Raw genomic sequence first — 22,328 nt, 5'->3', positions numbered from 1 at the left:
AAAAGTATGGCCTCTAGAGAGGTCACAAGGTTTTTCAATTTTTAGACCTACTGACCTAGTTTTTTAAGGCACATGACCCAGTTTTAAACTTGACCTGGAAATCATCAAGATGAACATTCAGACCAACTTTCATACAGATCCCATGAAAAATATGGCCTTTAGAGAGGTCACAAGGTTTTTCTATTATTTGACCTACTGACCTAGTTTTTGATAGCACGTGATCCACTTTCAAACCTGATCTAGATATCATCAAGATGAACATTCAGACCAACTTTCATACAGATCCCATGAAAAATATGGCCTCTAGAGAGGTCACAAGGTTTTTCTATTATTTGACCTATTGACCTAGTTTTTGATGGCATGTGACCCACTTTCGAACTTGACCTAGATATCATCAGGGTGAACATTCTGACCAATTTTCATGAAGATCTCTTGAAATATATGGCCTCTAGAGAGGTTGCAAGGTTTTTCTATTTTTAGACCTACTGACCTAGTTTTTGACCGCAAGTGACCCAGTTTCGAATTTGTCCTAGATATCATAAAGATGAACATTCAGACCAACTTTCATACAGATCCCATGAAAAATATGGCCTTTACAGGGGTCAAAAGGTTTTTCTATTATTTGACCTACTGACCTAGTTTTTGATGGCACGTGACCCAGTTTCGAACTTGACCTAGATATCATCAAGGTGAACATTCTGACAAATTTTCATGAAGATCTTATGAAATATATGGCCTCTAGAGAGGTCACAAGGTTTTTCTATTTTTAGACCTACTGACCTAGTTTTTGATGGCACGTGACCCAGTTTCGAACTTGACCTAGATATCATCAAGATGAACATTCTGACCAATTTTCATGAAGATCTTGTGAAATATATGGCCTCTAGAGAGGTCACAAGGTTTTTCTTTTTTTAGACCTACTGACCTAGTTTCTGAAGGCATGTGACCCAGTTTCGAACTTGACCTAGATATCATCAATATGAACATTCTGACCAACTTTCATAAAGATCCCATGAAAAATGTGACCTCTAGAGTGGTCACAAGCAAAAGTTTACGGACGGACGGACGGACGCACGCACGGACGACGGACACCGCGCGATCACAAAAGCTCACCTAGTCACTTTGTGACAGGTGAGCTAAAAAAAAAACTCATGCTCAAACTGCCTCAAATATAAGTCAGTTTGCACCATTTCAGGTATGCTTACACAATGTTCCAAGCGGTCATATGCTTGGAATCCTAAAGAAACTTTGCAACTTCATAAACCAAAATACTGAATGAGGCCCTTATAGCAAGTATCACATTATGATAAACTGCATTCCATTGAAAATTTTCAGTCTTCAGCCTTCATGTGACATGCACATTCCTGTAGTGAAGATGCATGGCACACATAAATTAAGCTATGGGTGTATTTGATCATGACTAGTGATTCTAGTTGAGAGTGATTTAATAGTACATGAACATTTAATTGGCATTTTATGCAAAATATGCATTTTCAAGTGAATGGTCATTCAGTATTGAAGACAAGTTATAACTGCAAGTTCCTGGTTTTGTTTTGAAGGAGACTGAGGAGGGGATTTATTGCAGGTGTAAATGAAAATAAATAAGGGTTTTGTCACATTTTGGCAAATATAATTTATGATGATTATAAATGTTGGGAGACTGTTTTATGCATGAACAACCTGACAAGCTTTGACTTTGCACATTTATCAATGAACTTATTTTGAAAAGACAAGACTTGTAAATATCTAATATAATAAATTTTATTGGGCAAAATTCAAGACTGACAAGAGTCAACATGTGTCACTGGCATGCCTATTTTTTTTTTTTTTTTTGGTGTGGGGGGGGGGGGGGGGGGCTAGAATGCACTTTACTGCTAGGATTTTAAAAGGCAGGACGTGCTCGTTACAATCATTTAAATAAATTGTAACAATAATTTATTCATTAAAGAAAAAAGAAAAACGGGGCTGTGGGGGCAGTAGGAAAAAATGGGGTGTATTTATTAAATGTGCGTACCGGTAAAGTGCAGGTGTCCCTTTTTGGGCAGCATTTTCTGGTAGTTTCAGCTTTTCTTCATTTGTTGAACAAAGACATTATTACTTGAGGCATAAGTTGTGTTTTTCTCTGATGATCATGCATAAAATACAACGAAATGAAGTACTTTCGTCATAGAAATTCAAATTTTTCCGAATGAATCGAGGGAAAAAGTTTTCATGTTGTTGTTGTCGATATGTCATTCTTTATTTACCTTGGAAACAAGGATACGATTTCATTGGTTGGTAAAATCTAGGACACTATCTCATTGGCCGAGCTATTCAGGTGCTCGACTGGTATATATTTTGATTATGGAATCAGCTTTGTTCAAATATTATTATACGACGCAGTCTGTTAGCCACAATTTTGGCTATTTTGCTTAGTGGTTACCTGATCCAATAATTGGAAGCCATTTTGAATGGGAACCAATATTGGACAGGGAACCAGATTACACCATGCCCCCTTCCAGCGACCCTTAAGTTTGGCAAATGTAACCAGTCAAACAGTGTTACACCATGCCCCCTTCTAGCAACCCTTAAGTTTGGCAAATGTAACCAGTCAAACAGTGCTACACCATGCCCCCTTCTAGCAACCCTTAAGTTTGGCAAATGTAACCAGTCAAACAGTTTTATACCATGCCCCCTTCTAGCAACCCTTAAGTTTGGCAAATGTAACCAGTCAAACAGTGCTACACCATGCCCCCTTCTAGCAACCCTTAAGTTTGGCAAATGTAACCAGTCAAACAGTGTTACACCATGCCCCCTTCTAGCAACCCTTAAGTTGGCAAATGTAACCAGTCAAACAGTGTTACACCATGCCCCTTCTAGCAACCCTAAGTTTGGCAAATGTAACCAGTCAAACAGTGCTACACCATGCCCCCTTCTAGCAACCCTTAAGTTTGGCAAATGTAACCAGTCAAACAGTTTTATACCATGCCCCCTTCTAGCAACCCTTAAGTTTGGCAAATGTAACCAGTCAAACAGTGCTACACCATGCCCCCTTCTAGCAACCCTTAAGTTTGGCAAATGTAACCAGTCAAACAGTTTTATACCATGCCCCCTTCTAGCAACCCTTAAGTTTGGCAAATGTAACCAGTCAAACAGTGCTACACCATGCCCCCTTCTAGCAACCCTTAAGTTTGGCAAATGTAACCAGTCAAACAGTGCTACACCATACCCCCTCCTAGCAACCCTTAAGTTTGGCAAATGTAACCAGTCAAACAGTTTTATACCATGTCCCCTTCTTGCAACCCTAAACTTTGGCAAATGTAACCAGTCAAACAGTGCTACACCATGCCCCCTTCTAGCAACCCTTAAGTTTGGCAAATGTAACCAGTCAAACAGTTTTATACCATGCCCCATTCTAGCAACCCTTAAGTTTGGCAAATGTAACCAGTCAAACAGTGTTACACCATACCCCCTCCTAGCAACCCTTAAGTTTGGCAAATGTAACCAGTCAAACAGTCCTACACCATGCAACCTTCTATCAACCCTAAACTTTGCGAAATGCAAATAGTCAAACAGATCTAGCTTATCCACCATTTCCTTAACTGCATAGACTGTAATCATCATCATGTTTTTCTCTAGGAATTTTTATTTTTCATTACTGTCCACGTTTAAGTTGCTGGACTCAGTGTAATTTTATAAATATAAATAATACAGATGGTAAGGTAATGCTTTTTTTATCTGAAACGGTAAACTAGAAAATTGTGAAAATTTCACAGGAAAACTGATATATGTTTCTACACTACTATTACTGGTGGATTACTGACTTACAACCTGTGACCTAATGTACATGTCTGAGAGTAAAGCCGGTGACTGAGGTCTATGCTTTTGAGCATTGGAATACATAATGTCAGACCATCAAACTTTCAAAGGCACTTTTATTAAATCAACGAAAATGGCCAAACTGACAGACCAATCAAATTGTAATGGCTAAAGATCTGCTAAGAATTCCACTAAAATAAGATTGTTCTGCATTTAAGAAACTAAATGAAAACAGACTTTAAGGCTTATACTGAGCTTTCAATATGGTATCTGAATATACTTGAGCTAGTTTTGTGGAAATTGCACATGTTTCCACTAAATTTCTCTTATAAATGTAACCATCTGCGAATTGTGTTTTCTATAAAATGGTATGCTACATTGTTTAGCTGCCATAAAAGTACTGCTATAAAGTTATATCCTATCTGTTTATGACAGTAAATGTCTCATCTGTTTACATAAGACAATTAAGGATCATGTAAAGCATTTGAGACCACCCCTCAGGTAAATTTTCATTTTGAAATTTATACCCGACACACTCATAATATTCATAACATATATATACGGAATTGTTCAGAAGGGGTAGAAAATACTTTCAATAAAGATCACCTTGTTCTGTAACATGTATTTTGTCTTACAACACATGTACTTCGACTCTCCACATTCAGTTTTGTAGAAAAAAATATCAAACTTTCTTTTCACTTATTTTTTCTCTTGATTTATTTATATTGTGTGTCTAACATACTTACCTGGGTTCTCCAGGAAATGAAAACTGGTTAACTTGCATATTTTTTTAAATATTGCAGTTTTTTTGTCATTTTGACAGCTCTACTTTCACTTTCATTTTGCAATTTGCATTTTATTTGAAGTGTACATGGTTTGTAACACTTTAAACTCCCGGAGTACTTGGAGAAATATGTTAGACACACAATAATCATAAAAGTAATTACAAAATACTTATGGAAAAGAAGTTTGATATCTTCTACAAATTAGAACATGAACAGTCGAAACACGTGATATAGGACAAAATGCGCTGTTCAATAAAGAACAAGTGAATGAAGTATTGCCATGCAATACAAAGTCCCCTACTGGAAGGCACCTAATTTTCTCTGCTGCAGTATAACATAATGAACTGATATCTGCAATGATGTATAAACAATATTGTACTATATATACAATATGTTATAACAAAACACTTGGATTAAAATTTGCATATATAAAAACCTACAGTTGTTTTCATATGGAATTTTTTTGGCCTATTATAAAAAAAGTTATCATATAAGTTATTTATAGTAACAACAAAGGGAAATTAAAAATTTTTTAAAAAATCTATATAATGTAAGTCCAAAAGAAATTCTTTACCAGGTAGAGATAGGTCAGAATACACCTAAAAATTGGATGTAACATGCATGTTGTACCACAGAAAAGTGGTCTCGATTTTTCCCTTACGGCCAGTAATAAAAAAGTTACAATATAATCTATTTATAGTAACAACAAAGGGACGTAATTCCAAAAACAAGGGTGCCTCATGGTGGTGAACATTTGTGCCAAGTTAAATCAAAATCCCTCCAAGAAGATGAAATGCTCCGAACAAAGTCATTCTTGAATTTGACCTTTGACCTCTAAGTATGACCTTGACCTTAGACCTAGTGACCTGGTTCTTGCACACGACAATCCGTCTCATTGTGGTGAACATTTGTGCCAAGTTACATTGAAATCCCTCGATGTATAAAGAAGAAATGTTCCAAACAAAGTCATTCTTGAATTTGACCTTTGACCTCTAAGTATGACCTTGACCTTATCCCTAGGGCCCGGGTTTTGCGCATGACAAATTGTCTCATCCAGGCGAATATTTGTGTCAACTGATATTTAAATCCTGTTTTGCATGAGAAAGTTATAGACATGACAGGAAAAAAATCCTGTTGACATTTGATCTCAAAGTGTGACCTTGACCTTTAAGCTAAATTTCTGGGTGTTGCGCATGACACATCGTATCATCATGGGGAACATTTATGCTAAGTAATATTGTAATCCCTTGATGGAGGGCAGAGTTCTGGACTGGACAAGAAAAAAGCCCTGTTGACCTTTGACCCCCAATTGTTACCTTGACCTTTGAGCAAGGGGTCCGGTATTTGCGCATGACAGGTCGTCTTTCTATGGGGAACATTTGTGCCAAGTAATATCAAAATCCCTTCGTGGCTGGCAGAGTTATGGACCGGACAGGAAATAAGCCCTGTTGACCTTTGACCCCCAAATGTGACCTTGAACTTTGAGCAAGGGGTCCGAGATTTGTGCAAGACAGGTCATCTCATCATGGGGAACATTTGTGCCAAGTGATATTAAAATCCCTTCATGAATGACAGAGTTATGGACCAGACATGAAACAGACCCTGTTCATACCATGTTAACATTTGACTGCTAAGTGTGACCTTGACCTTTGAGCTAGGGCATGACACATCGTCTTATTATGTGCCAAGTAATACTAAAATTTCTTCATGGATGGGAGAGTTATGGACCGGACAGGAAAAAAGCCCTGTTGACCTTTGACCTACAATTGTGAACTTGACCTTTCAGCCAGGGGTCCAATTTTTTGTGCAAGACATGTCATCTCATCATGGGGAACATTTGTGCCAAGTAATATTAAAATCCCTTCATGGATGACAGAGTTATGGACCGGACACAAAATTGTGGACGGACGGAATGACAGAATGACGGAATGATGGAAAAGCGCATTCCTATAGTCCCGGAAACTGGTTTTCAACTAGTAGGGGACTAATAACCTGTACTGAAAGTTTCTTCTTCTTCTTATCTTATTATGAACAGTTTGGTATATTCTTTATGATAAACCAAGGTATATGTGGCATAAAAAATACTAAAACAAAAATTCACCTGAGGGGTGGTTTCAAAAGGCTTTACAAGGACCTTAAGATGCATTGCTAACTGAAATCACAAGAGGGCAAAAGCTGTTTGTAAATTAGTATGAATGTGTGTTACACCTATGACACAGTTTTCTCATCTGGAATATCTCATTTTCATATGTCATGTTTAGACAGAACTTCGGCAATGTGAAGACCAGTGATTCTGTAACAATATTTCATGTTTCACCTCCATCAACCCCAAATTTTCACAAATGCAACTACTAAAATAGATCTAACTAGCTCAACAAAGACCAAAAAAAAATATACTTACCATGTCTCTTCCAGCAACCCAAAATTTTGACAAATGCAACCAGTCAAACATATCTAGCTAACCTACCACAGCCTAAACTGTATATACTTACCATGTCTGCTTTATTTTGAGCCATGTAACCAGTCCAACAGTTTGATCATCACAGCCTGAACTAAACGTACTTACCATGTCTCCTCCAGCATCATCCAACAAAAATTTAAGTCCTTGATAAAGTTAACCCAACTCTTCCGCAACTGTATATACTAACCATGTCTCTTCCAGCAACCCAAAATTCTGGCAAATGCAACCAGTGCAACAGATACAGTTAACCCAACACAGCCTTTACTGTATATATCTAGAAGATGCTTTTGTAGAAAAGCGCATGTCTCTCCCGAAGCATAGTAGTAATTGGCAAGATGTCAATAGGGGATAGGAGGGAAATTCAACAAGAGGGTCATGATGACCCTGGATTGCTCACCCGAGTAATATGAGCTACATGTTTCAAATGTCAAACTGATGATTTTTAGAAATTTTTTAGAAGATTTTCCAATGTACAATCAAGTAACCCCTGGGGCGGGGCCAATTTTACCCCGGGGGTCATGATTTGAACAAGGTTTGTAGAAGTCTACTAGGCAATGTTACATATCAAATATCTAAGATCTAGGCCTTCTGGTTTATTTTTAGAAAATTTATGAAGATTTCCCTATGTACAATCAAGTAACCCCTGGGGCTGGGTCAATTTGACCCTGGGGGTCAAGAATTGAACAAATTTTGTAGAGGTCCACTAGGCAATGCTACATGTCAAACATCTAAGCTCTAGGCCTTCTGGTTTATTTTTAGAAAATTTTGAAGATTTATCTATGTACAATCAAGTAACCCCATGGGGCTGGGTCATGATTTGAACAAATTTTGTAGAAGTCTACTAGGCAATGCTACATATCAAATATCTAAGATCTAGGCCTTTTGGTTTTTTTTAAGAAATTTTTTGAAGATTTTCCTATATAAAATCAAATGACCTCTGGGGCGGGGGTCAATTTTGACCCTGGGGGTCAAGATTTGAACAAATTTTGTAGCGGTCCACTAGGCAATGCTACATGTCAAATATCTAAGCTCTAGGCCTTCTGGTTTATTTTTTAATTTTTTTTGAAGATTTTCCTATAGAAATCTATGTAAAATCAAGTGACCCCTGGGGCGGGGTCAATTTTGACCCCGGGGTCATGATTTGAACAATATTAGTAGAGGTCCACTAGGCAATGCTACATGTCAAATAACTAAGCTCTAGGGCTTCTGAGAAGAAGATTTTTTAAGATCTTCCTACGTAAAATCAAGTGACCCCTGGGGCGGGGTCAATTTTGACCTCGGGGTCATGATTTTAACAATTTTAGTAGAGGTCCACTAGGCAATGCTACATGTCAAATAACTAAGCTCTAGGGCTTCTGGTTTCTGAGAAGAAGATTTTTTAAGATTTTCCTATGTAAAATCAAGTGACCCCTGGGGCGGGGTCAATTTTGATCCCGGGGTCATGATTTGAACAAAATTGGTAGAGGTCCACTAGGCAATGCTTCACACCAAATATCTAAGCTCAAGGGCTTCTGGTTTTTGAGAAGATGATTTTTAAAGTTTTTCCTTTCGGTTGCCATGGCAACCAGAGTTCTGCATGGAACTCAATTCTTTGAACAATTTTTGTAGAGCTTCACCCAAGGAACATTCCTGTGAAGTTTGGATGAAATTGGCCTAGCCGTTTATGAGGATATGTCGTTTAAAGTAAAAGTTTACGGACGGACAACGGACGACGGACGGTGAACGATCAGAATAGCTCACCCTGAGCCTTTGGCTCTGGTGAGCTAAATAGACACTGATGGTTGGCTGCAACAGGGATAATCTACTTGACATGTCCAATTCAACATTCTGGGTCTACTGGTTCTCAAGTTATGGATTGGAAACGGTTTTCCATGTTCAGGCCCCTGTGATAGGGGTCATCTACTCTGAAAGTCCTATCATCCTATGAAGTTTGAAGGTTCTAGGTCAAATGGTTCTCATTTATTTATTTATTTATTTTGTTGGGTTTAACGTCGCACCGACACCATTTAGGTCATATGGCGACTTTCCAGCTTTAATGGTGGAGGAAGACCCCAGGTGCCCCTCCGTGCACAATTTCATCACGAGCGGGCACCTGGGTAGAACCACCGACCTTCCGCAAGCCAGCTGGATGGCTTCCTCACGTGAAGAATTCTACGCCCCAAATGAGGTTTCGAACCCACATCGATGAGGGGCAAATGGTTTGAAGTCAACGACTCTAACCACTCGGCCACGGAGGCCCCCAAATGGTTCTCAAGTTACTGATCGGAAATGGTTTTCCATGTTCTGGTCCCTGTGACCTTGACCTTTAAGAGTGGCCCAAAAATCACTAAGGGACATCTACATCTACTCTGTTTGTCTAATCATCCTATGAATTCAGTTTCAACATTCTGGGTCAAGTCCTTCTCAAGTTATTGATCAGAAATTGTTTTCCATGATCAGATCCCTGTGACCTTGACCTTTGATCTAGTAACCCCCACCCCCATCCAAAAAAAAACAACAAAAACAATAGGGGTCATCTACTCTTTAAGCCCTATCACCCTATGAAGTTTGAATGTTCTAGGCCAGTTCTCCAGCTACTGATAAAAAAATAAAATGTGACAGTTGATTGGACATGGTTCTCCATGTTAAGGCCCCTGAGACCTTGACCTTTAATGGAGTGACCCCCAAAAACAATAGGGGTCGTCTATTCCCATAAGCCTTACCACCCTATGAAGTCTGAGAGTATTGGAGATGGACGGACAGGGCGAAAACAATATTACTATGTCTCTTCTATTTTGGACCATGCAAACTGTCTAACAGGCGAAGCTAACCAAAGACAACCTAATTATATATACTTAACACGTCTCCTCCAATAACACCCACTCCCAATTTTGGACCATGTAACCAGTCCAACAGTTCTAATCCTTCACAGTCTTATAACTAGAAAATGCTTTTGTAAAAAAGCGCATGTCTCCCCCAATGCAAAGTCCTATAGGCACGAAGTCAATAGGGGTCAGGAGCGAAAGTCAAAGAGACACTGATGGTTGGCTGCAATAGGGATCATCTACTTGGCATGTCCAGTCATCCCGCTAAATTTCAACACTAGTGGCCTAGTGGTTCTCAAGTCACTGCTTTTGTAAAAAAGCGCATGTCTCCCCCAATGCAAAGTCCTATAGGCACGAAGTCAATAGGGGTCAGGAGCGAAAGTCAAAGAGACACTGATGGTTGGCTGCAATAGGGATCATCTACTTGGCATGTCCAGTCATCCCCCTAAATTTCAACACAAGTGGCCTAGTGGTTCTCAAGTCACTGTTCAGGCTCCTGTGACCTTGACCTTTGATCAAGTGACCTCAAAATAAATAGGGGTCATCTACTCTGCATGTCCAATCATCCTATTAAGTTTCAACATTGTAGGTCAAGTGGTTCTCAAGTTATTTCCAAAATATGATTTTACATGAACAGGCCACTGTGACCTTGACCTTTATTAGACTGCCCTCAAAATCAATAGGGGTCATCTACTCTGCATGTTCAATCATCCTATGAAGTTTCAACATTCTGGGTCAAGTGGTTCTCAAGTTATTGATTGGAACTGGTTATCAATGTTCAGGCCCCTGTGACCTTGACCTTTAACGGAGTGACCCCAAAAACAATAAGGGTCATTTACTCTGCATGAACAATCATCCTATGAAGTTTCAACATTCTGGGTCGAGAGGTTCTCAAGTTATTGATTGGAAATGGTTTTCGATATTCAGGCCCCTGTGGCCTTGACCTTTAACAGAGTGACCCTAAAATCGTTAGGGTTCATCTACTCTGCATGACCAATCATCCTACGAAGTTTCATCATTCTGGGTCAAGTGGTTCTCAAGTTACTGACCCGAAATGGTTTTCAATGTTCGGGCCCCTGTGACCTTGACCTTTTACAGAGTGACCCCAAAATCATTAGGGGTCATCTACTCTTTATGACCAATCATCCTATTAAGTTTCAACATTCTGGGTCAAGTGGTTCTCAAGTTACTGACCGGAAATGGTTTTCAATGTTCAGGCCCCTGTGACCTTGACCTTTAATGGCATGACCCCAAAATCGATAGGGGTCATCTACTCTGCATGTACAATCATCCTATGAAGTTTCAACATTCTGGGTCAAGTGGTTCTCTAGTTATTGATCAGAAATGGTTTTCAATGTTCAGGCCCCTGTGACCTTGACCTTTGACGGAGTGACCCCAAAAACAATAGGGGTCGTCTACTCTTTATGATCAATCATCCTATCAAGTTTCAACATTCTGGGTCAGGTGGTTCTCTAGTTATTGATCAGAAATGGTTTTCAACGTTCAGGCCCCTGTGGCCTTGACCTTTGACGGAGTGACCCCAAAATCAATAGGGGTCGTCTACTCTTCATGACCAATCATCCTATGATGTTTCAACATTCTGGGTCAAGTGGTTCTCTAGTTATTGATCGGAAATGGTTTTTAATGTTCAGGCCCCTGTGACCTTGACCTTTGACGGAGTGACCCAAAAAACAATAGGGGTCATCTACTTTTCATGACCAATCATCGTATGAAGTTTCAACATTCTGGGTCAAGTGGTTCTCTAGTTATTGATCGGAAATGGTTTTCAATGTTCAGGCCCCTGTGACCTTGACCTTTGATGGAGTGACCCCAAAAACAATAGGGGTCGTCTACTCCAGCAGCCCTACAACCCTATGAAGTTTGAAGGTTCTAGGTCAAATGGTTCTCCAGTTATTGCCCGGAAATGAAGTGTGACGTACGGACGGACGGAAGGACGGACGGACGGACAGGGCAAAAACAATATGTCTCCTGGGGAGACAATATACTTACTATGTCTCTTTAAAGATTCTCATTTTTGTCCAACACAACCAGTCTGAAAAGTACAGCTACCACTTTACCTTCTACAGTCTGAATTATGCATACCTGCCACACTTCCTCCGGCAACCCCTAAAACTCCCCCAATTTTGGCCCCAGCAATCAAACCTACAGGCCCAGCTAACATTGTACCAACAACAGCCCCTGCTATAGGAAGTACTGCAGCCTTGTAGTTAGAACTCTGTGAAATAAATAAAACTGTTTCATTTAGTCTGCAGAGAAAATAGTCTTCATTTCATTTAATCCATTCAATGTTACTGTATAAGAGAGTTTCACTAAAGTGTTAGGGGGCTCAGGAAAGTACTGCAAATTTCATTTTGTACTTTTCTTAATTGTCAACACTTTTTCTACTGGATACTGTTTGTGGAACCTTTTACAAGGAAACAGTTTTTCCATGGGTACTCTGGATTTTTCATTTTATTCATGTAAGTCATTGCCATCAAGTTTGTCTTACATTCAATCTGTCACAAGTCATAACAGGAAATATTCCATCCCATGTGTCTATTCATTAACACTGCACTGTAATAGAATAATTTAAATGGTCCAAAGGTACCAATGTCTAAAGACTGTAATTGATGTGATGTACCAGGAGAACATGATAGTGTGTGCATCGGCTCGGTTGATCAAGGGCTCATTGTATTGGTAAGTGTGTCAATCATAACGTAACACCACATAAATGTCAATCTAAGTTTGGCATCTTACATTATAGACAACAAGAGCACCGCCTTGCGGGTGCTGACGCTCATCTGATTTTTTTTGTATAATAGAAATATTGTCCTACCCATGATTTTCTAAGTCTAAAAAGGGCCATCACTCTTGCAAAAAGCAGGATAGAGTTATGTTTCTTGATGTACAGTGTCCACTTATGATGGTGAAAAACTGTTCCAAGTTTTAAAGCAATAGCTTTGATAGTTTATGAGAAAAGCTGACTTAAACATAATATTCAACCAAGAAAATGATTTTTCTAAGTCCAAAAGGGGCAATAATTATTGCAAAAAGTAGGATGGAGTGATGTTGCTTGCTGTACAGGGTCAGCTTATGATGGTGAACAAGTGTTGCAAGTTTTAAAGCAATAGCTTTGATAGTTTAAGAGAAAAAGTTGACCTAAACATAAAACTTAACCAAGAAATCTGATATTTTCTTAGTCCAAAAGGGGCCATAAATCTTGCAAAAAGCAGAATGGAGTTATGTTTCTTGCTGTACAGGGTCAACTTATGATGGTGAACAAGTGTTGCAAGTTTTAAAGGAATAGCTTTGATAGTTTAGGATAAAAGCTGACCTAAACATAAAACTTAACCAAGAAAACTGATTTTCTAAGTCCAAAAGGGGCAATAATTCTTGCAAATAGCAAGATGGAGTTATGTTTCTTGATGTACAGGGTCAGCTTATAATGGTGAACAAGTATTCCAAGTTTCAAAGCAATAGCTTTGATAGTTTAGGAGAAAAGTTGACCTAAACATAAAACTTAACCAAGAAATCTGATATTTTCTAAGTCCAAAAGGGGCCATAAATCTTGCAAAAAGCAAGATGGAGTTATGTTTCTTGCTACACAGGGTCAGCTTATGATGGTGAACAAGTATTCCAAGTTTCAAAGCAATAGCTTTGATAGTTTAGGAGAAAAGCTGACCTAAACATAAAACTTAACCAGGCAACGCAGACGCAGACGCCGACGCCGACGCCGACAACCGCTCAAGTGATGACAATAACTCATCATTTTTTTTCAAAAAATCAGATGAGCTAACAAGAGCACCGCCTTGGGGTGCTGACGCTCATCTGATTTTTTTTTGTGTAATAGAAATATTGTCCCACCCGTGATTTTCTAAGTCTAAAAAGGGCCATCATTCTTGCAAAAAGCAGGATAGAGTTATGTTTCTTGATGTACAGTGTCCACTTATGATGGTGAAAAACTGTTGCAAGTTTTAAAGCAATAGCTTTGATAGTTTATGCGAAAAGTTGACTTAAACATAATACTCAACCAAGAAAATGATTTTCTAAGTCCAAAAGGGGCAATAATTATTGCAAAAAGCAGGATGGAGTTATGTTGCTTGCTGTACAGGGTCAGCTTATGATGGTGAACAAGTGTTGCAAGTTTCAAAGCAATAGCTTTGATAGTTTAAGAGAAAAAGTTGACCTAAACATAAAACTTAACCAAGAAATCTGATATTTTCTAAGTCCAAAAGGGGCCATAAATCTTGCAAAAAGCAGAATGGAGTTATGTTTCTTGCTGTACAGGGTCAACTTATGATGGTGAACAAGTGTTGCAAGTTTTAAAGCAATAGCTTTGATAGTTTAGGATAAAAGCTGACCTAAACATAAAACTTAACCAAGAAATCTGATATTTTCTAAGTCCAAAAGGGGCCATAAATCTTGCAAAAAGCAAGATGGAGTTATGTTTCTTGCTATACAGGGTCAGCTTATGATGGTGAACAAGTATTCCAAGTTTCAAAGCAATAGCTTTGATAGTTTAGGAGAAAAGTTGACCTAAACATAAAACTTAACCAAGAAATCTGATATTTTCTAAGTACAAAAAGGGCCATAAATCTTGCAAAAAGCAAGATGGAGTTATGTTTCTTGCTATACAGGGTCAGCTTATGATGGTGAACAAGTATTCCAAGTTTCAAAGCAATAGCTTTGATAGTGTAGGAGAAAAGCTGACCTAAACATAAAACTTAACCAGGCAACGCCGACGCAGACGCCGACAACCGCTCAAGTGATGACAATAACTCATCATTTTTTTTCAAAAAATCAGATGAGCTAAAAATAAGCAATTTACAAATACACTCGAAACCCTTTATAACGCTATTCGATATACCGCGGTATTCGGTACAACGCGGTACGCTCTTGGCTCCCGAATTTTCAAAAAAAAACAACAAACCAAACCCCCCCCCCCCAAAAACAGAAAAACAAAAAAACGAGTCCACAGATGTTATTTAATTTGATCATAACCAGCGTTAAAACTGCTTGTACCTGTGTACTTCAACACCTTTGCCATGACAACTATGACAAACAAGAGGGCCAGGAAGGCCCTGTCTTGCTTACCTGACCTATTGACCTAAAGATCATCAAGATTAACATTCTGACCAAGTTTCATTAAGATATGGTCATAAATGTGGCCTCTACAGTGTTAAATAGCTTTTCCTTTGATTTGACCCGTTGACCTAGTTTTTGACCCCACATGACCCAGATTTGAACTTGACCTAAAGATCATCAAGATTAACATTCTGACTAAGTTTTATGAAGATACAGTCCTAAATGTGGCCTCTAGAGTGTTAGAAGCTTTTCCTTTGATTTGACCTAGTGACCTAGTTTTTGACCCCACCTGACTCAGATTTAAATCTGACCTATAGATCATCAAGCTTAACATTCTGACCAAGTTTCAGCAAGATATGGTCATAAATGTGTCCCCTACAGTGTAAACTAGCTTTTCCTTTGATTTGACCTGGTGACCTAGTTTTTGATCCTACATGACCAATATTCAAATTGGACCTTGAGATCATCCAGATTAACATTCTGACCAAGTTTCATGAAGATACAGTCATAAATGTGGCCTCTACTGTGTTAAATAGCTTTTCCTTTGATTTGACCCGTTGACCTAGTTTTTGACCCCACATGACCCAGATTCGAACGTCACCTAGATCATCAAGATTAACATTCTGACCAAGTTTCATGAGGATACAGTCATAAATGTGGCCTCTAGAGTGCTAACAAGCTTTTCCTTTGATTTGACCTTGTGACCTAGCTTTTGACCCCAACTGACCCAGATTTAAAGTTGACCTATAGATCATCAAGCTTAACATTCTGACCAAGTTTCATTAAGATATGGTCATAAATGTGGCCTCTACAGTGTAAACTAGCTTTTCCTTTGATCTGACCTGGTGACCTAGTTTTTGAGCCTACATGACCCATATTCAAACTGGACCTTGAGATTATCAAGATTAACATTCTGACCAAGTTTCATGAAGATACAGTCATAAATGTGGCCTCTACAGTGTTAACAAGCTTTTCCTTTGACCTGGTGACCTAGTTTTTGAACCCAGATGACCCAATATCTAACTCGTCCAAGACTTTATTGAGAGTAACATTCTGACCAAGTTTAATTAAGATTGGGCCAAAATTGTGACCTCTAGAGTGTTAACAAGCTTTTCCTTTGATTTGACCCGGTGACCTAGTTTTTGACCCCAGATGACCCAATATCAAACTCGTCCTAGATTTTATTGAGGGTAACATTCTGACCAAGTTTCATTAAGACTGGGCCAAATATGTGACCTCTAGAGTGTTAACAAGCTTTTCCTTTGATTTGACCTGGTGACCTAGTTTTTGACCCCAGATGACCCAATATCAAATTCGTCCAAGATTTTATTAATGTCAACATTCTGGCCAAGTTTCATTAAGATTGGGCCAAAATTGTGACCTCTAGAGTGTTAACAAGCTTTGCCTTTGATTTGACCTGGTGACCTAGTTTTTGACCCAAGATGACCCAATATCAAACTCGTCCAAGATTTTATTGAGGGTAACATTCTGACCAAGTTTCATTAAGATTGGGCCAAAATTGTGACCTCTAGAGTGTTAACAGTCAAATTGTTGCCGCCGCCGCCGACGGACACAGGGCGATCCCAAAAGCTAAAAATCAATAACTGTCTGCTAGCTTACTTGTTCGCGTAAATTTTGTATACATGTACACATGTGACAATTAGGCAATCAAGACCATGTCAAAATTAGATTGTTTGCATTGATAACAAGCGTGTAACATTGGCCAGTCAACTATCAAACCGTTCAATTAATCGGACGACATGAAAATTTGAGTGAATAAAAAAATCAAACAACATGCCCAGTTTTGTAATAAAATGCAGCCGTTTTTCGTAATCATCCCATTCTCACTTTTTATTATCGTAGATCTAGTTTATTTTACCATTTTCTATCTTATTTTATCTATTTTGTAAAACTGTGCACGTTTTTTCTCTTTTATACATTTATTTTCCACATGTTTAAAAACCCCGCACTATTGTAACTTTCATGACCGCGCGCTTCTCACACAGCGTTATATGTTTACTTCCGGGATTCAGAATTTCAACTTTCTTTTAGAATTACGACGAAATGGGAAGATGACACAGCGTTATAATTTTTTAAATGTATTTTCCAGTAGCATATAAGGTAAATATATGTCCCATTTATACGCTTCGAATTTCTTATATAACATGAAGCAGCGTTCAAAATACGTACAATGCATTACGAGTGGGTGGGGTATTGCATACACGATATATACGGCCAACCCGCGTTATTAATTTAACCCTGCTAGATCCGAGGGTCTCGAACCTTGGACCCCGACGACAGCGTTATAAAGGGGTCCCAGTGTAATAGTTTACCTTTCCTAAATATTCTGAACCTTCTCTGACAGATGAGTGTGCATGTTCTATATTATCTTCTATCCTGTCTATACCCTCTTGCTGAGTCTGGTGAACAAAGAATATCATCATGTTATTTAGTAAGGGATGTAAGGGATGATATTACAAAAGCTGTTTGTAACACACAAATGTTCCATGATATCCAGTTGACATTACTGGATAAGTAATTTTCAGTCTCAAGTATTCTGTGTACCTTCAGCTTAATCCTCTGTTAACAATAGGGGTCATTATTATACCTGGCTGTATATATTCCAGAGTAACTGTGGAAAAACTGTGGACAAATACAAAACTTCCATGGAAATTAGGTACTTTCCATGGAATAGTATGGAAAAGTCACCTGTTATATAACATTACCAGAGTGATTGCAAAAATTTTCCACGGACATCTCTGGAAATCACTCTGGACATCTTTCATAATGTTCATGGAATGTTCACAGACACTGTGGACATGTAGCACTTAGAAAAATTTCTGGTCGTTTTAACTCTGGACAATAACTCTGTCATTTTCTGAGGGATTTTAAACACATCAGAAAACATATTAGCATCAGACTGGGGATATCATGTGATCAAGTTCAGCCAATAAGATCAACAGTTACTGATCTTACAAAGAGGAATTTTCAAAATGTGTAACTGAAAGTCTGATGTTAACAAGCTGTGTAGAACTTAGTAAAACTTTATTATGTAAGGTAATTCAGTTCAAAGTTAATATTGAGGATTCTATAAATTGCTCAAGTAAGTTTGTTTACATAACTGACCATTGAAACAAACCATACATTTGTAATAATGCTTTTAAACACATCCATGTATCTTTGTGTATCAGTCACTACATAGCATAAAACAATAAATGCTAAAGTAACCAAAGGCTTCACAAATATTTTACAAATAATATGCATATCTAAAACAGATGACTTTAGGTAACTTTCTTTGAATGATTTCGTCATTATTTTAGTGTAACTAATCTTTTTTCACAAGTATGTTTATGCTTAAAAATATTCTAATAAGTCACTTTCAACTGGCAAAGATTCATTTTCCTTGTTTATATATATCATATAGTGTTGGAAACTGCAAAAGTGATCACATCAAATAAAATCATATTGCTTGTACTAAAGTGTTATTGTGCATGCTCACTATACATGTACTGCAAAAAAGTGTATTTAATCACATGTATTGCTATTGAATAATACTGTCAGCAGAACTTCCTAGACAAATGCAGAAAATTGTCCATGGATGGCCATGGAATAACTCCGGAAAATTATTCATGGACGTCCACGGAATCACTCTGAAAAATTGTCCATGGAAAGCACTCTGGAAATCCCTGGACATTTTTCCTAAGTTTTCCGCAGTATTCCATATCAAACTCTGGAAAGTTTGTCCGAATACTTCAGAATTCGGACTTCCATGGAAATTCAAACATTTCATGGACACCTCTGGAAATTTCTCAGCCAAGTATACTGACCACAGGACACCATCATATGAAGTGTGAATGCTGTCATAGGGGCTATAATATAATAAAGACTCATGCAAGGTTTCATCAAGTCATATGAATTATTTTTTGAGCTAGGCACGTCACAAGTGAAAATGTGCATTTTTTACTATTTCAGGGGCCATAACTCTGGAAATTGGGGGCAGAGCCTGATGAAAATTAGGAGGTGTGCAAGTTAATAGGGAAGACTGGAGCAAAAAAGTGGTTTCTAGAGTGTATACAAGCTTTTCCTTTGATCTGACTTAGTGACCTAGTTTTTGACCCTACCTGACCCAGATATGAAATCAACCAAGACTTAATGATAAACATTCTGACCAAGTTTTATGAAGATAGATTCAAAAATGTGCCCCCTAGGGTGTAAACAAGCTTATTCTTTGATTTGACCTGGTGACCTAGTTTTTAACCCCACATGACCCATATAAAAATTTCATCTGAGATTTCATGCTGACAAACATTCTGACCAAGTTTCATGCACATCAAATAAAACATGCAGCCTCTATTGCATGCACAAGGTTTTGCTTTGATTTTGACAGGTGACCCAGTTTTTCACCCGAGATGATCCAGATTCGAACTTGGACTAAAGATCATCAAGATCAACATTTTGCCCTAGAGGTCATCAAGACAAACATTCTGACCAATTCTCATGAGTTTCAAACTTAAACTGTGTGTTAACAAGATTTTCCTTTGATCTGGCTTAGTGACCTAGTTTTTGACCCCATATGACCTAGAGATCATCAAGACAAACATTCTGACCAAGTTTCATAAAGATTGAGTCACAACTGTGGCCTCTAGAGTGTTCTCAAGCTTTTCCTTTGATTTGAACGGGTGAACTAGTTTTTGATAACACATGACCCAGATTATAATTTATGCTAGAGATCATCAAGACAAACATTCTAACTAAGTTTCATAAAGATTGAGTCACAACTGTGGCCCCTAGAGTGTTCAAAAGCCTTTCTTTTGATCTGGCCTAGTGACCTAGTTTTGACCCCACATGACCCACTTTTGAATCTGACTTAGAGATCATTAAGACAAACATTCTGTCCAAGTTTTATAAAAACTGAGTCACAAACGTGGCCTCTAGAGGATTCACAAGCTTTTACTTGATTTGACCTGGTGACCTACTTTTTAATCCCACATGACCCAGATTCAATCTTGGCCTAGAGATCATTAAGACCAACATTCTGGCCAAGCTTCATAAAGATTGAGTCACAACTGTGGCCTTTAGAGTGTTCTGATTTGATTGGGTGGCCTAGTTTTTGACCCTATATGACCCAGATTTGAATTTGACCTAGAGGTCATCAAGACAAACATCCTGACCAATTCTCATGAGTTTCAAACTTAAATTGTGGTCTCTTAGAATCTTAACAAGATTTTACTTTGATCTGTCCTAGTGACCTAGTTTTTGACCCCACATGACCCAGTTTCAAACTTGACCTATAGCTCATCAAGGCAAACATTCTGACCAAGTTTCATATAGACTAAGTCACAACTGTGGCCTCTAGAGAGTTCACAAGCTTTTCCTATGATCTGGCCTACTGACTTAGTTTTTGACCCACTTGACCCAGTTTAAAACTTTACCTAGAGATCATTAAGGCAAACATTCTGACCAAGTTTCATAAAGATTGGGTCACAACTGTGGCCTCTAGAGTGTTCACAAGCTTTTCCTATAATCTGACCGGGTGACCTAGTTTTTGAAACCACATGACCCAGATTCATACTTGACCTAGAGGTAACAAGAGCCATGTTAGACATGGCCAATCCCCCCGCCGGGCATATTATAATTGAAGGCTGAAATTCCTGGCTAGTTAGTGTCTGAAAGTATTAATTTTGGGGAAAGCTTTGAAGAACCATTTAGTTGTGGTCTGCATCAGGGGTTTTAAAGATATGGAAGAAAGAATAAGTCAGTGGTGAGGTGGTTTACTGCTGAATTTTATTAATTTTCATGAACAGTAAAGCTATGACGTTTTTCTATATGGCTACTGTAAAAAGAAGGAATGGAAAGCTAACAGGGAACACTAGTGCAAGAATGTCACAATATATGCACGTCACAGCAAATTTGTTTACTCTAGCAGCTGTATTTGCAAATGGAATTTTAATTTTGTGGTTGTTTAGTAATCATTGTAAGTCTTTTTTTTTTTTTTTTTGTTTTCTCAAAACTGGATGTAGCATGCATGTTGTACTACAGAAAAGTGGTCTCGATTTTTCCCTATGACTAGTAATGAAAAAGTTACAATAAAAGCTATTTAAAGTAACAACAAAGGGAAGTAATTCTAAAGAAGGGAACTGCGCATGACACTTCGTCTCATGATGGTGTATAATTGTGCCAAGTTACATCAAAATCCCTCCATGCATGAAGAAGAAATGCTTTGGACAAAGTCATTCTTGTATCTGACCTTTGGCCTCTAAGTGTGACCTTGACCTTAGACCTAGGGACCTGGATCTTGTACATGACACTCTGTCTCGTGGTGGTGAACATTTGTGCCAAGTTATATCAAAATCCCTCCATGCATGAAGAAGAAATGCTCCGGACAAGATTTTCATTCTTGTATCCTTTGACCTCTAAGTGTGACCTTGACCTTAGACCTAGGGACCTGGTTCTTGCGCATGACACTCTGCCTCGTGGTGGTGAACGTGTATGCCAACATATATCAAAATCCCTCTATGCATGAAAAAGATATGCTCCAGACAAATTTTTTTAAGAAAATATGATAAAGGGGAATAACTAAAAAAATAGGCAAGGTAGAGTTATTGTTCTTGCACACTGCACTTCCTCCCTATGTGTTCTATCAGTGTATGAAGTTTGAAGAAAATCCCTCCAGTACTTTTGGAGTTATGCTCCGGACAAAATGTTTTAAGAAAATAAGATAAAGGGGAATAACTCAAAAAACAGGCAAGGTAGAGTTATTGTTCTTGCCTACTGCACTTTCTCCCAATGTGTTCTATCAGTGTATAAAGTTTGAAGAAAATCCCTCCAGTACTTTTGGATTTATGCTCCGGACAAATTTTTTTAAGAAAATAAGATAAAGGGGAATAACTCAAAAAATAGGCATGGTAGAGTTATTGTTCTTGCAAACTGACTTCCTCCTAATGTGTTCTATCAGTGTATGAAGTTTGAAGAAAATCCCTCCAGTACTTTTGGAGTTATGCTCCGGACAAAGATCCTTGCAGACGGACGGACGCACGGACGGAGAGCATTTCTAATATCCCCTTCGCCTTTGGCGGGGAGATAAATTAAGACAAACATTCTGCCCAATCTTCATAAAGATTGAGTCACAACTGTGGCCTCTAGTGTGTTCACAAGCTTTTCCTTTGATTTGACCGGGTGACCTAGTTTTTGACCCCACATGACTCAGATTTGAACTTTACCTAGAGATCATCAAGACAAACACTCTGACCAAGCTTCATAAAGATTGAGTCACAACTGTGGCCTCTAGAGTGTTCACAAGCTTTTCCTATGATCTGGCCTACTGACCTAGTTTTTGACCCTACATGACCCAGTTTCGAACTTGACCTAGAGATCAACAAACAAACATTCTGACCA

General features: G+C 38.4%; 1 protein-coding gene across 4 annotated transcripts in view; it reads right to left on the bottom strand.

Moving 5' to 3' along the window:
- The window catches only part of LOC123538339 (syntaxin-17-like), a 131,749-nt gene that overhangs the window by 29,627 nt on the left and 79,794 nt on the right, over positions 1-22,328 (bottom strand). For all 4 annotated transcript variants that reach the window (XM_045322365.2, XM_045322363.2, XM_045322364.2 and 1 more), the window contains exons 6-7: positions 17,267-17,353; positions 11,952-12,084 (exon numbers count right to left, since the gene is read on the bottom strand). In XM_045322365.2, coding sequence (XP_045178300.2) covers positions 11,952-12,084; positions 17,267-17,353 — 220 coding nt within the window. The remainder of the gene's footprint in view (positions 1-11,951; positions 12,085-17,266; positions 17,354-22,328) is intronic.

Source organism: Mercenaria mercenaria, chromosome 18 (genome assembly GCF_021730395.1).
Source record: "Mercenaria mercenaria strain notata chromosome 18, MADL_Memer_1, whole genome shotgun sequence".
NCBI classification, from domain to species: Eukaryota; Metazoa; Mollusca; class Bivalvia; order Venerida; family Veneridae; genus Mercenaria; species Mercenaria mercenaria.
This window is presented reverse-complemented; position numbering and strand designations above follow the sequence as displayed.